A 13,645-nucleotide genomic window follows, 5' to 3' on the forward strand; every position below is an offset into this window, starting at 1 on the left:
TACCTGTCCACGAGAACCTGTCGTAAAACACCCACTTATCATGGATCTCTATTGTGTTTTGATTTAATCTACGTCTTGTACTAAAAGGGAATACATTCATTACAATAATAAAGAATATTAACAGTGGTTCACTATTTGGCTTTCGTTACTGTTTACCACCTTGCATTAAAACATTAACATATTATCTATGCCAATATTATCCTCATACGTCCATATTGAACTTCAATACAACACAGTTGTCATGAGCGTATAGGTTGTTTAAGAAACTACTTTGATACAGAATATAACTGAACCAAATGAATATACAATTGCACAGAATTAGTCGCGCTTCACTTTAACACTCTTTATGGCTCCGGGAAATTGACGAATGCAAAGAACATGGTAAAGGTTAATGTGCAGAGATTTCGCTACTGTATCTTGCGATTGTTCACAATAAAACACTTTGCAGGCATTTATGCAATCAAAACCTTTCGACTGATCCAGTTTTTTACATAACACTTTGGAAAGCAAATGCGATACTGCACGATTTCTTTCATACAGATCCTTCTGCATCCTGTTCACATATTTTGACAAGTGGTATTAAGAACAAAGACTTATTTATGGTTAATATAAAGTGTGTATACAATCTGACACCAAGCAAGATCAACAAAAGATTTGCGACTGTCACCAGAATGTGCTGTGTGAATAGTGTGAAAAGTTTAGAAGAGAAACAAGTAATTCCAGATAACATTTAGATTTAGTTCAACTGACAGAATCATTTACTGTTCTGGGCTACCAATAAAGGTCTTAACAAATTGTGTTATCGTTTGTAATAAGAAACGAAATCTTCAGTCATTGCCAAAAAGTAGAGTTATACAACAATGGGGAAACGTGTGATTGTGCTCATTACAGTAGTCACAGCGTGAAATATATACAAGACGTGGCAGTGTGTTGTTCAATTAACTGTATCAAAGCATTTGATGACATGCCATAAAACATTTGACATGACATGCAATCAGTAAACTAATATGCAAGTACAAATACTTGATACAACTCCTTGTCTACATGTCTTTCTAATTCTGCACTATTCATTGTATGTATTTGTAGATTGTTGTGTCAGCCAACTCCTCCAGTCGCACGTACGCACTCTTTATTAGTCATGCGTTTAGCAACATAGCTGTGCTTGATCAGGTCAAAGGTGAAAACAGTCGTCTGAGGCGTTGCAATTTGCTGTGCAGAGTTACGTCACCTTTCATTCGCCCATGTCATGTATTTAGGTTATCAGCATAATACACATACTTGTGGATTTCGTGAAAGTGGTAAAGATGCACAAGTTTGGGTTTTCCTTCCACATGAAGCCGACACGCTGTGATATACTGAACAAAGTTGCATTTACTAAAACTTGCCAAAAGTACAAATGATAGCCATGATGAATGAATGAATAACTTTATTTCCTCCAGAGTTCAATTCGAAAATCATACACGGGCAGATACATTATTTACAATTCGTTATTTGTGTTACGTGAGTATCTACAATGAAAGCAGGTGATACAATGTTTATGAATTTACAAGTTGTGAGCAGCAGGGTCCAGTAGATACAAAAGATGTGTAGGTATATTCCATATAACGTACATTTAGCAAAAAGACAGTATGATGTATTCCCAAGTATTATAATTTATTTCGTCAGTTAGGTCATGAACACCTGCACCGAGAACCAATTAAAGCATATCAGCCAGTTTATCAACGTATCATAAAGCATAAAAAAATCTAAACATAAGACACTTAGTATTTACACTGCAAAAAATATGGCAATCATAGTCATAGCAATGTCGATTACAAAGTTTGCATTATTTCGAAACTTTTGCTCTTGATCCGATTTTAAGAGGTCATAAATGTGCATAGAGATGCATTGTATTTTGAAGAACATGCATTTGTAAGGGTGTATGAATTTTATGACACGTGAGAGATCTGATCTCTCTCCGGTTATTGCCCGGGAATGCCAATCTGAATTTCAGAAAGTCCCGGTAGTGCCGAGAGATGCTCCTCTTGGTACCGTGAGGGCCAAATATTTCTTTTCCATATCTTGACACCCGTAGCTGGGTGGAGGTTAAAATCGTCAAGACCATGTGATCACAGTGAATTAACTCATTGTCCTGCTTTTGAGCAACACGTCATGAGTCCTTCTTTACAGGATAAGTTACTGCTGATGATTATTATACTCAATATTTGACAGAGTCAGGGCTGTCAATTGTAGCATCACCAAACTTGTAGAATACAAGTGATTAACTCAAGTGGCACTATCGGTGAGTCTCCATTTGTTGGCATATAAACTAACTGAATCAAGTGAAGGGTGTAAGCTGCTAGAGGTTTTAGACAAGAGTTTGTATCATTGGCCAATAAAATACAGGGTATAAACATTCCATGAAGAGGGAGGAAAGTGTTTGCTTTCCTTAATTCACTTATTAGATCATTCATGAAAACGAGAAAGAACCATGCTTACATAACTCGACCTTGCCTAACACCTTGTTTAGTGGGAAAATCATTAGATCTTTCTCCGTTGTATGATATAAAATTCCTGCTGTCTGTATAGCTATGAAAAAGAAGCTTCCGAAAGTTGCCACTCCAAGGTCATATGTCTTGACAAAAAGACAGTCCTGGTAAATACGATCGAAATACTTTTCACAATCCAAAACTGCGGCAAACACTTGCAATTCTCTTTCTAGGAATAAATTAACACATTCAAAAACAGTGAATACAAACAAATTGCTTTATGTTCTTTTCTGAAACCAAATTGTAAATCACCAGAGAAGGATTGGAAGTTACTGAATGTGTATTTTTCTACTCACTTACAATGATTTTCTCTAAGAATTTAGACAAACACGATGTAAGAGTTATAACCCAATAGTTCCTAGGATCATGTATGTCGCTTTTGTCTTTATGAGCCGGTATTATCATACCTTGTTAAGTACGAAATGCGGATGACATAAGGTAAACATCCTAACAGATAACACCAGGGGTATGTACAAAAGGATTATGACTGGTTGGAGTGTTTGATGAGTTGATGGTAAGCAGGGGGTATCCAATAGCCTTGGTCATGGTTGATTGATCGTTGGAGTTATTTCATTTCCCTGCTTACGGAGTCGAAATCGCACAATGGTATCTGCTTTCAGCAGAGATTTCCAAAAAGGTTTTGTCGCCTCTTTTTTAATAACTATTTTTTTGCCTTTAGACCCTTGTTATGTTTTGCATACACGTCTGTATTGAAGTCTTCAGACACAATTCGATCATCTTGTTTGTTTTTCTTGGGTTTCTGTACTGCAGCGTATATGTCTGAAACTGACGTTCACACATTGGGTATTTAATGTGCATCATACATTTTTGTTTGTTTGCTGTTTAACGCCGCACTCCACACTATTCGAGCGATATGATTGTGGTCTGCAAATAGCCGAGTCTAGAGCAGTCAATCCAGTGCTTGACCTTATGAGCATCGACCCACGGCGTGGTATACCATGACATGCATCAACCAAGTCAACGAATCTGATCACTCGAAACTGTTAGTCGCCTCTTATGACAAGAATGGCTGAAGACCAATTTTAAGACGGATCTCGCTACATGTAGCTTCATTTATGACTACAGTATCTCCAACATAGAAAAAGCAGTAAAATGGATCAAGAGAATCAGATCTAGACTTCGACATTAAACATATCAGACGAACTACAGGATAATGCATTATGCATGTGCCTCACCATGTTGAACCTCTGAGTGTTTGCTTTTGTCAGGTTTAGCGTAGAGGTTATCTAAGTTGACGTCACCAGATGGAACCTCCTCCCGTGGTGTGCACGTGTTCGTCACTGGCAGGTCAGCACTCGCGTATGCATCTGGCAATACAGTATGATGTTTAAAGAAATACTGCAAATATCATTAGCCAAGAAAACATATCCATTTGTGTACGTGTAATAATGAAGCACTTACATAGGAGAGGGAACATTGTAGACTGATTTCAGATCACATAATCTTCTTATTCTTTTAACATTTAGAGACACATGCTAGCATGCAGGTACCTGACAACATAAAGTCATCCTCCTGATTCTCAGCTGCGTTCATTGGTTGGACATCGCGTGACCCTTCATACAAGTCATTTTCCACTGAAACATACACAATGAGAGAACACGGAAATACGGCACGTAAATAGGATGTGACAAGGGTAACTGTCAGCTTCAGTACAGCTGCAGTATACTTCCAAAATCAGTTTTAATTCTAATACCGTGTTATTCGAATTATGATCAATTGAAAAGCATACCTGTTATGTTGCCTGTCGTGTTTTGATAAACTGGTGAGCTAGAACGAGAACAGCAATAACTTATATTGAAGACCAAAGACTGAAATAACTTTCAACAAACGTCAAAAAGTACAAATTTGCTTTGTGTGCGTGTGCTTGCATAAGAATGTGTGTGTTTGTTTTGCGTTGGTGTGTTTGTGTGAGTGTGTGTGTTTGTGTGAGTGAGTGTGTGTGAGTGTGTGTGTGTGTGTGTGTGTGTGTGTGTGTGTGTGTGTGTGTGTGTGTGTGTGTGTGTGTGTGTGTGTGTGTGTGTGTGCAAATATGTTTCTGTGCGTACTGTCTGGAATAGCAGTTACACTTACAGGTTCTCTAAGTTGACGTCACCAGATGGAACCTCCTCCTGTGGTGTGCACGTGATCATCACTGGCAGGTCAGCACTCGCGTATGCATCTGGCAATACAGTATGATGTTTAAAGGAATACTGTAAATATCATTAGCAAAAAATATATCCATTTGTGTACGTGTAATAAGGAAGCACTTACATAGTAGAGGGAACATTGTACACTGAGTTCAAATCGTACTGATTCTTGTAACATTTAGAGATACATGCTAACATGCAGGTACCTGACAACATAAAGTCATCCTCCTGATTCTCAGCTGCGTTCATTGGTTGGACATCACGTGACCCTTCATACAAGTCATTTTCAACTAAAACATACACAATGAGAGAACACGGAAATACGGCACGTAAATAGGATGTGACAAGGGTAACTGTCGCTCAGGTTGACTGACGAGTTTTTATGGGACCGTTATACCCCTCAGTATGTACCAGCTGTTTAATAACGATGGAGGATTGCGTGTGTGGCACAAGTGCGTCAATAGCCAATGAACCATGGGTTAGAATAAGGTCCTGTTCAACAGTTACTACATACAGTACAGCTACAGTATGCTTTCAAAATCAGTCCTTATTCTAATACCGTGTCATTCGAATAATAATAAATTAATTGAAAAGCATACCTGTGTTGCAGTCTGAGGTGTTTTGATAAATTGTCGTGCTGGAAGGTGAGGTGAGGTGAAATTGGGTTTAACGTCGCGTCCAAGATTATTGCACTTATATAGCGACGTGCATGCACGTGTATGTGTGTGTGTGGCTGCTTGTACTAGTCCGGACTGATGCCGATTTATAGTGCTAGCTCACTGAGATACCATGCCGCAGTTTTAACATGAATACCCCACTCAGACACAGTATACTGACTCCGAGCCGACCAGTCCTTGTTTTAGCCCTTTAATGCCGAGCGCCAGACAGGGTAACAACAAGTACAATCTTTTAACGTCTTTTTGTATGACGCGGCCCGGGATCGAACCCTGGACCTTCCGCTCTCCGGGCGGACGCTCTACCACAGGACCACGGAGGCGGTCCGTGCTGGAAGGAAAACAGACCAAAGACAGAATGATTTTCAACAAAGCACCTCAAACTATACAAATTTGGTTTGTGTATGTGTGTTTTTGCATAATAATGTGTGTGTTTGTTTTGCGTGCGTGTGTTTGCGTGAGTATGTGTGTGTGTGTGTGTCTGTGTGCAAATATGTTTCTGTGCGTTCTGTCTGTGTGTTGTTTGCATGTCTGTGCGTGCGTGCGTGGGCATGTTTATGTGCGTGTGTATGTTTGTTCTAGAATAATAGTTACACTTACGCTTTATTTACTCTTTCTTCTTTCATATCATTTTGCTGATCTGGAAGAAGGACTTTTCATCATTTTAGGAAGTCTTAATATCCTCTGCCGCTATCAAACATTTCATACTAACCTGAATCAACTCTGACAATCATTGGATACACAATAATGCGGAAGTTGACGACTATTGCAATGATCAAACTGTCTTTTAAAACTTGTTTAATTTATTGTGCATAATTCAAGTCGAAGTTTCATCTAGAATTATCTTAAATTGCAACACAAATACACACGGGCAGCTTTTCTTCTCCGTCTGATACAAACGACGCCCACGGCAACGACGGTAAGCAGAACAGCTCCACCTACTGCCCCAACCACTATGTAGAAAAGATTTGGATCTTTTTCCTCTGTAAATGCTACAACATAATATCATGGTTAGTCCAGGATATACACAAAACAGCTTGTCAAGGGTGAGAGGTTATATTATGTGTGTGATGTGTGGAGAAGTGAGAGACAGTTAAGACTCACTGAAAAATATTATCATAGTTAATTAGTCCCGAATATATACAGAACAGTTGTCAGGTTGCGAGCATTTCATGTGTACAATGTATGGAGAAGTGAGAGAATGTGTTTGTTATAAGGTGTTACGCGGTAAGTTTCCGGTTGTAGACGTTTCGATGAAATCCACGTGCACGCGTACAGTGGTACAAAACATATAACAAAGAGGGTGAGAATCTAAGGTTCAATTCCTACAATCTAAGATCACAGACACAGCTATGACGTGCAACCCTGCACAGCGAAGGTTCGGGTCTTATCAACAGGTGAATTCGAAATCTGGCTTGTTGGACGTTGCGATGACACACACTGGTTTTACCCCTTGGGGATTCCGGGTTAGAATAAGTCCCTAGCAATATAAAACTATGCTGGTCGTAAGAGGCGACCAAATTGATCGGCTGTGCAGGATCAGAGACTTGGATTTTAGCATATACTTGCACACCAACGGCATAGATCGTTGCTCAGAGAATCGTTTAGTTGATTGTCTGGTCCAGGGGTTTCACTGATTTGTTCCAATGACGTCTTAGAGTGAGTGAGTATTGTTTTATGCCGCTTTTAGCAATATGCCAGCAATATCACGGCGGGGGACACCAGAAATGGGCTTCACACATTGTACCCATGTCGGGAATCGAACCCGGGTCATCGACGAACGCTTTAACTTAGCTTAGAACTTACACATGAAATGACTACTGTAATATAGAGATAAACAAGTCTTGTTTATTGTCTGACTCTTGTATGTGTTCTCCAAAGTGTATGATAAACAGCTGAGAGCATGTTACACATTATTACTGCATCTATAAATGGGAGATTGCGTCATGTCTGTCCGCTGGCCTCTATTCAGAGAATTTTACGTGTTATAATATATTTAATGTACATTATAAAAATCTAACTAAAGGAGGAAAGAAGAAGCATTCTATTAACTACAACGAAAAATACACTCACCCTCTTTTGCGCGCAATGTTGCATAAAAGTGTAAATATGTGTTTTTAAGTTTTTTGAATATTTTTTTCTACAAATATATGAAGCGTTTATCTACGTGGTAGTATACTTTTAAGCAAACATTAATTCGCCCAAATATGACAGGCAGCGACATTTCAATGATGACCTTATACTGTGCTATGACGTCACAAAACGAGGTTAGAATGCAGATTTCATTGTTCAAAGGCTCTGCCCACATTTACGCGACCTGTCGTTACTCACGTTTTGTTTCACATATAATTAATCTTTGCCGCTTTGACTCTTCGTCTAACATTTGGACCTGTATTGCATAGTTTGGCGATATATTGACCTAACAAAATCCCTATACAAAACATTTCAAGTTGCGCAGACACCGTTAAATCACACTGCATGGATTCCCAATAGGAAACAGTATACATCTGTAATAACATGGTTGGTAGACAAACTATGCACCTACATTGTACATGCTAGATTATGAACACACACGGTGTGACAATGCCCCGGCAGGTTATGCCTATAAAATTATTTTCATAGATCACAAATTTCAAAGGCCACTGGAACGACAGTGTTGTGTTTTCTTAAGTTTCTAATACTGATAGTTTATTATCGTATATAACATATCCTATTTGGTGCATATTCGGTGTGTGTATGTGGCTCCCCGTGTACCTTGTACATATTCTCAGTACGATATGGATATTTAAAAGAGAACTACCATCCTTTGTCGTCACTGTCTCCTGATCCGATGTAATCTCCATAGGTTGGGTTGTTGTTGATAATGACTGCATTGACATGGCAGAACTTGAAGTACCTGAAGGACAAGAGCTTATCTCTGTGTATATCGTTTGACTGGAAAACATATCATTCATTTCGGTAGCTCACATAATTATATGTATTGCGCTGCTCCCAATTCATTTTGCCGTAAGTCATGCGAGACCTGCAGTAATACAAGTTTTGTTTCATATATAACACCCAATCTTTGCCACTTTGACTCTTCGCCCAATATTTGGACCTGTATCGCATTATTTAGCGATATATTGACCTAACAAAATCCCTATACAAAATAGTTCAAGTTGTGCAGACACCGTTAAATCACACTGCATGGATTCCCAATAGGAAACAGTATACATCTGTAATAACATGGTTGGTAGACAAACTATGCACCTACTTTGTACATGATAGATTATGAACACACACGGTGTGACAATGCCCCGGCAGGTTATGCCTATAAAATTATTTTTATAGATCAGAAAATTTCAAAGGCCACTGGAATGACAGTGTTGTGTTTTCTAAGTTTCTTATACTGATCGTTTTTTTGTCGCATATAACATATTCTATTTGGTGCATACTCGTGGTGTTTATGATAATGTTTAATCATTCATTAAATCCGGCTCTCCATGTAAACTGTTGATGTTACCTTGAACATATTCTCAGTACGATATGGATACTTAAAAGTACGCAAGCGTAGTAGGGCCACGGTGAAATTGTTTTTGGTCTAAGTATCTCCTATGTTGGATTTAGTATCTCCTACGTAGGACCTACTATCTCCTACGTAGGACTTACTATCTCCTACGTAGGACTTAGTATCTCCTACGTAGCACTTACTGTCTCCTACACAGGACTTACTATTGCTTACGTATGGACTAGAATAACTATCTCCTACGTAGGACTTAGTATCTCCAAAGCAGGACTAAGTATCTCCTAGGTAGGACTTACTAACTCCTATGTAGGACTTAGTATCTCCTTACGTAGGACTTAGTATGGATTAGAATAACTATCTCCTACGTAGGAGATTGGGAGTCCTACGTAAGAGATAGTAAGTCCTGTGTAGGAGATATTAAGTCCTATGTAGGAGATACTAAGTCCTATATTGACTTAACAACATCCCTATACACAAGAGTACAAGTTGTGCAGACACCCTTAAAGCACACTGCATGCATTCCCAATAGGAAACAGTATACATCTGTAATAACATGGTCGATAGACACACTATGCACCTACATGATAGATTATGAACAGCCACGATGTGACAATGTTCCTGCCGGTTATGCCTATAAAATGATCACATATTCCTGAAGGCAATTACATATGTTACTCGTGTATTAATCGTGTTTCTAATACTGATCGTATATTATCGTATATACCGAATAATATTTGGTGCATATTTGTGGTGTGATTGGTAATGTTTAATCATTCATTATATCAGGCTCCCCATGTAATCTGTTGATGTTACGATGTACATATTCTCAGTACGATATGGATATTTAAAGGAGAACTACCATTCTTTGTAGTCAATGTCAGCGGATCCGATGCAGTCTCCATATTTCGGGTTGTTGTTGATAATGACTGTGTTGACATGACAGGACTTGCAGTATGACCATGTCCATCCGTACCTGAAGGACAAGAGCTTTTCTCTGTGTATATCGTTTGACTGGAAAACATATCATTCATTTCAGCAGCCCACATAATTATATGTATTGCCTTGCATAAATAGTGAAGCCAATATAGACCAACGTTCCAAATTAATTAAATATATTCAGACAACGATGTTAATATGTTAATCCTGATGCAAAATGTTGAAAAGTTTTCATTGTTATGTCTTATGGGTCTTATCCCACCGTTTCCTTTTGTATACATTTCAAGGTCATTGATGATTACACTTGTGACAATTTACTATATTGCTAAAGATGTATTGTACAATACAGTGATTATGTCATACTCACCTATTGTATAATTGTTGCTTCTCGGGCGTATATCGTAGTCGGAAACCTGTTTCCCGCACTGCCACGCTGCTCCTTGGTCTGTGGTGGAGTTAAATCTAAACGACATACTATGGGCCGTGGTACTGCAACTCACATTGATACGGTTGATGATGTCCTGCCCATAGGCGAGTGATTGTTTACTACAATTACCGTCTTTCTGAGTAACGACATTAGGTTTGTTGTTCTGCCACCACCCAATGTTTACTATAGATTCATTACGGAAGCTACAGTTCAAGGTGAAGAGTTCTCCATCTGTTGCTGTCAATGGTGAGCTCGTCAGTACAAATCCATCTGCAGAAACAAAATAATCAACATTAAAGTTTTATATACAGGTTATCCAAAAGCTGTCTTGGCTGTCGCGTACCATCTGAAGGTTCGATTCTCCTCATAATTATCACTAGTGTAGCCTTTGTCACTCGTCCATGATTCTACAAGAGTCAATGTGATTACTGGACAAGATGATTACGTACTAATTACACTCGTTTTTTTCATGAATACCTTCCATATATTGACTGGTACTTATGGTTGCAATCTCACGGATGTGACGTTATTAACTCGCACATTATTATCACACTCATCAAATCTTTGAACAAATGAAATCTCACTCAGGTCTACATGATTTAAACATATTTGGTAAAGATAAAATGTAGTACATTAGTTTACGTTTATAAGGTGATTTTAATGCAAATTATGAGAGTGGTGGGTCCTAGCGGTAGAGCAGGTCGTGCTTACCCTTTTTCGTAAACATTTGGTGCCATCGCTGATTTTCAGAGATCCGTTCATGTAATTGTCACAACATTTTCCCTCATTACGCCTAATGCAAAGAAAATTATTGTGCAAGCATTTTTTACAATAGTCTGAAGCATGTTTGTACTTGACAATTTATTTTGGATAACCATTTAAATGGTCTGTTCATTATTAGTTAAATATGTTTGTGTTCATTACAACAACAGCAGCATTGAATTTGGACAACATTGAACAATTTTTACAATTTTTGAAAGGATACGGTGAATTTGTTGGGGAATGGATGTAGTGGGGAAATATATAAATTGTTAAATACGGGATTATAACAAACTAACGGGACACGTTCCGATATCTAAAAATAGTAAGTGTCACATTGATACCGTGATTCGTATATTTCAGTTTGTGGGAGCTGATCGTATACAGTGGCACGTGACCTTGTGTACAACGCAGAGGTCACTTATCACATGGAGTAATGCAATGTCAGTTGTGGAGTGTTCTTTGATAGGCGACCGTGTTCGGCAGCGTGAGAGTTTCTAAGGATTTGGTCGTGCCCCACACAGAAGCACATGCACATGTAGCACATGCGTCTGCTTTGACAACTGACTTCGCAATATGCCTATAAAGAATTATATAGCAATGTGACTGTAACCTTCTAGCGCCTCACAGGCAACTGAGGTTGTCAACTTGCCTTCTTAATATTTACGTCCACAGGAAATTCACAATTCACAACCTTAAAAACTAGATAATCTGATATGTATTTGTACACAACTTGCAGCTGTTTTGACATATATTTTGTTCTGAAAAGGTTACGGTACAGATCCTTATACAGTTGACAAGCAGGACTGTCTTGCTTGACAACGGTATACGGATATATACCGAAACGTCGCCTTTACAGTATAAAAGAAGTTGTTATCCATAAATAAGTGTGTCTACTTTGTCATCTGTCAACTTCTAAGTAATGCTTATCAAACAATTCGGAAATCACATTGTTATACTATAAACACACTTTATTACTACAAATAACAGTGGATCATAATTAACATGAAGACAACGTTAACGTACCAAAGTTTGGAAAACGACACCTCAACCGATGCCCCACGCCATACATGTACATCTAAGGATATCACTTCAATGAGTATGATTTACTCTATTCTGTTACCGTCGTGGATAAAAAATAGCACGTTACCGATCTCCATGTTGTAAACCGGATGGACTTAATGACGCACATTACCGTATTAGGGTTGGTAGAACTTGGAAAATGGAAACATCAGAGCGTACAGCATACAATATCTAAATTGAGGATTAGTAAGTGCTAGTTTCCATGATACATGTTTTGAGTGAATTGACCTGTATCTGACCAGACAATCTCTCAACAGCAATCGGAGTTGTTGTTTTTCGCATGTCCTCCATTCAGTTCTGATGAAGGTCGAAGGGACATTTTAAGGTTAGAGTTACTTTTGAAATTATGTCCATGCTGTGTTGGTTTACTGGAACCAACACAATATTAAATTCATTTCTGATAAAGTCGTATTTTGAAATTTAAAATGGGTCTCAATTTTACTCTGACGCACATTTTAGGAGATTTACGTTACCGGGTACATTGGAATGCAGTGACCCAGTTGCGGGTATGTTACGTTCTTTACACCTACGTAAATCAAAGTAGTCCCATTTCCATAAATAAAACACACAACTCATTTTTAATCATCGAGAGTTACTTTTATTTATTTAAAATCAGAAATTACTAACTTCTTTTACCCGACTCAAACAAAATACCAAATATGTACAACAATGTTGATGCATGGCATCACTTGTCATCGATTTTTAATCGATCAAAATGGCGTGTCCACTGACATTAGCACTGACATAAAAAGATAGATACCCAAGATCACCAATTTGCTATGTTTGAAATTCAAATCTCCGAGTAGATATTCGATATTTTGATTTTAAAACATACACTGAATTACGCTGTAAATAGTGATTTAGTAATGTATACAAAATGGCGAGATTTACGAAGTTCCAAATTTTCAGAGCATTTTCAGTAGGTTTGTCTAAAATGACAGTGGATGAAATCACAAAACAGGGACTTCCCCAAAGAACTGAGAAACTTGCTATGTATTCATCTTATTCGACTTCACCGTAATTAAGTGTTGAAGAGGGGGTTGTGACCCTGTGACATCAATGGGGTAATGCAAATATGTGAATGAGTGTTTTAATGAAACATTGTGTTAAAAAGGAATGTTAAAATATTGTCCAGTATTGCCGATCTAAAGATCATGGTAAGCAGGGAGCATGTTGTGAAATAGGTTTGGTGATTTTGGGAGGCACAGGGTGTTGAACTAATATTATTTAATACGGAATATTTGCCTTGTATGTTGTCACAAAATATTGCTTCCTACTTTGTTTACATTTACATTCATACTTGCCATTAACATGCTCCTCTCCATGAATAACGCTTATCCACATACATATCAGTATATTCCACCAAGTCTTCATTGTAGCATACCACGTCCCAGTGTATGTCTTCTGTATATCCTTCCAACACAACCTGTGATTTCATAGGTTAAATTACAGAAACCACTTCTTAAACCCAGAAACAAACAGGATGTCGTCAGCAGCATACGTAACCCTCTTCGACTTATATTCTCACAAGTTTCGACAAAACATAGCATGTGTGTCGGTTTGTAGACAGAATCGTAAAGCAAGAT

The 13,645-nt window shown here is 38.2% G+C and overlaps 1 protein-coding gene across 1 annotated transcript in view; it reads right to left on the bottom strand.

The window, feature by feature from the left end:
* Positions 1 to 13,433, bottom strand: part of LOC139457043 (uncharacterized) — a 96,004-nt gene extending 82,571 nt beyond the window's left edge. Inside the window, exons 1-2 of the mRNA XM_071238486.1 lie at positions 13,364 to 13,433; positions 10,158 to 10,487 (exon numbers count right to left, since the gene is read on the bottom strand). Coding sequence (XP_071094587.1) covers positions 10,158 to 10,487; positions 13,364 to 13,433 — 400 coding nt within the window. The remainder of the gene's footprint in view (positions 1 to 10,157; positions 10,488 to 13,363) is intronic.
* Between the last annotated feature and the right edge of the window lie 212 nt (positions 13,434 to 13,645).

This window comes from Haliotis cracherodii, unplaced genomic scaffold (genome assembly GCF_022045235.1).
Source record: "Haliotis cracherodii isolate W230 unplaced genomic scaffold, xgHalCrac1.p SCAF_12, whole genome shotgun sequence".
NCBI lineage: Eukaryota > Metazoa > Mollusca > Gastropoda > Lepetellida > Haliotidae > Haliotis > Haliotis cracherodii.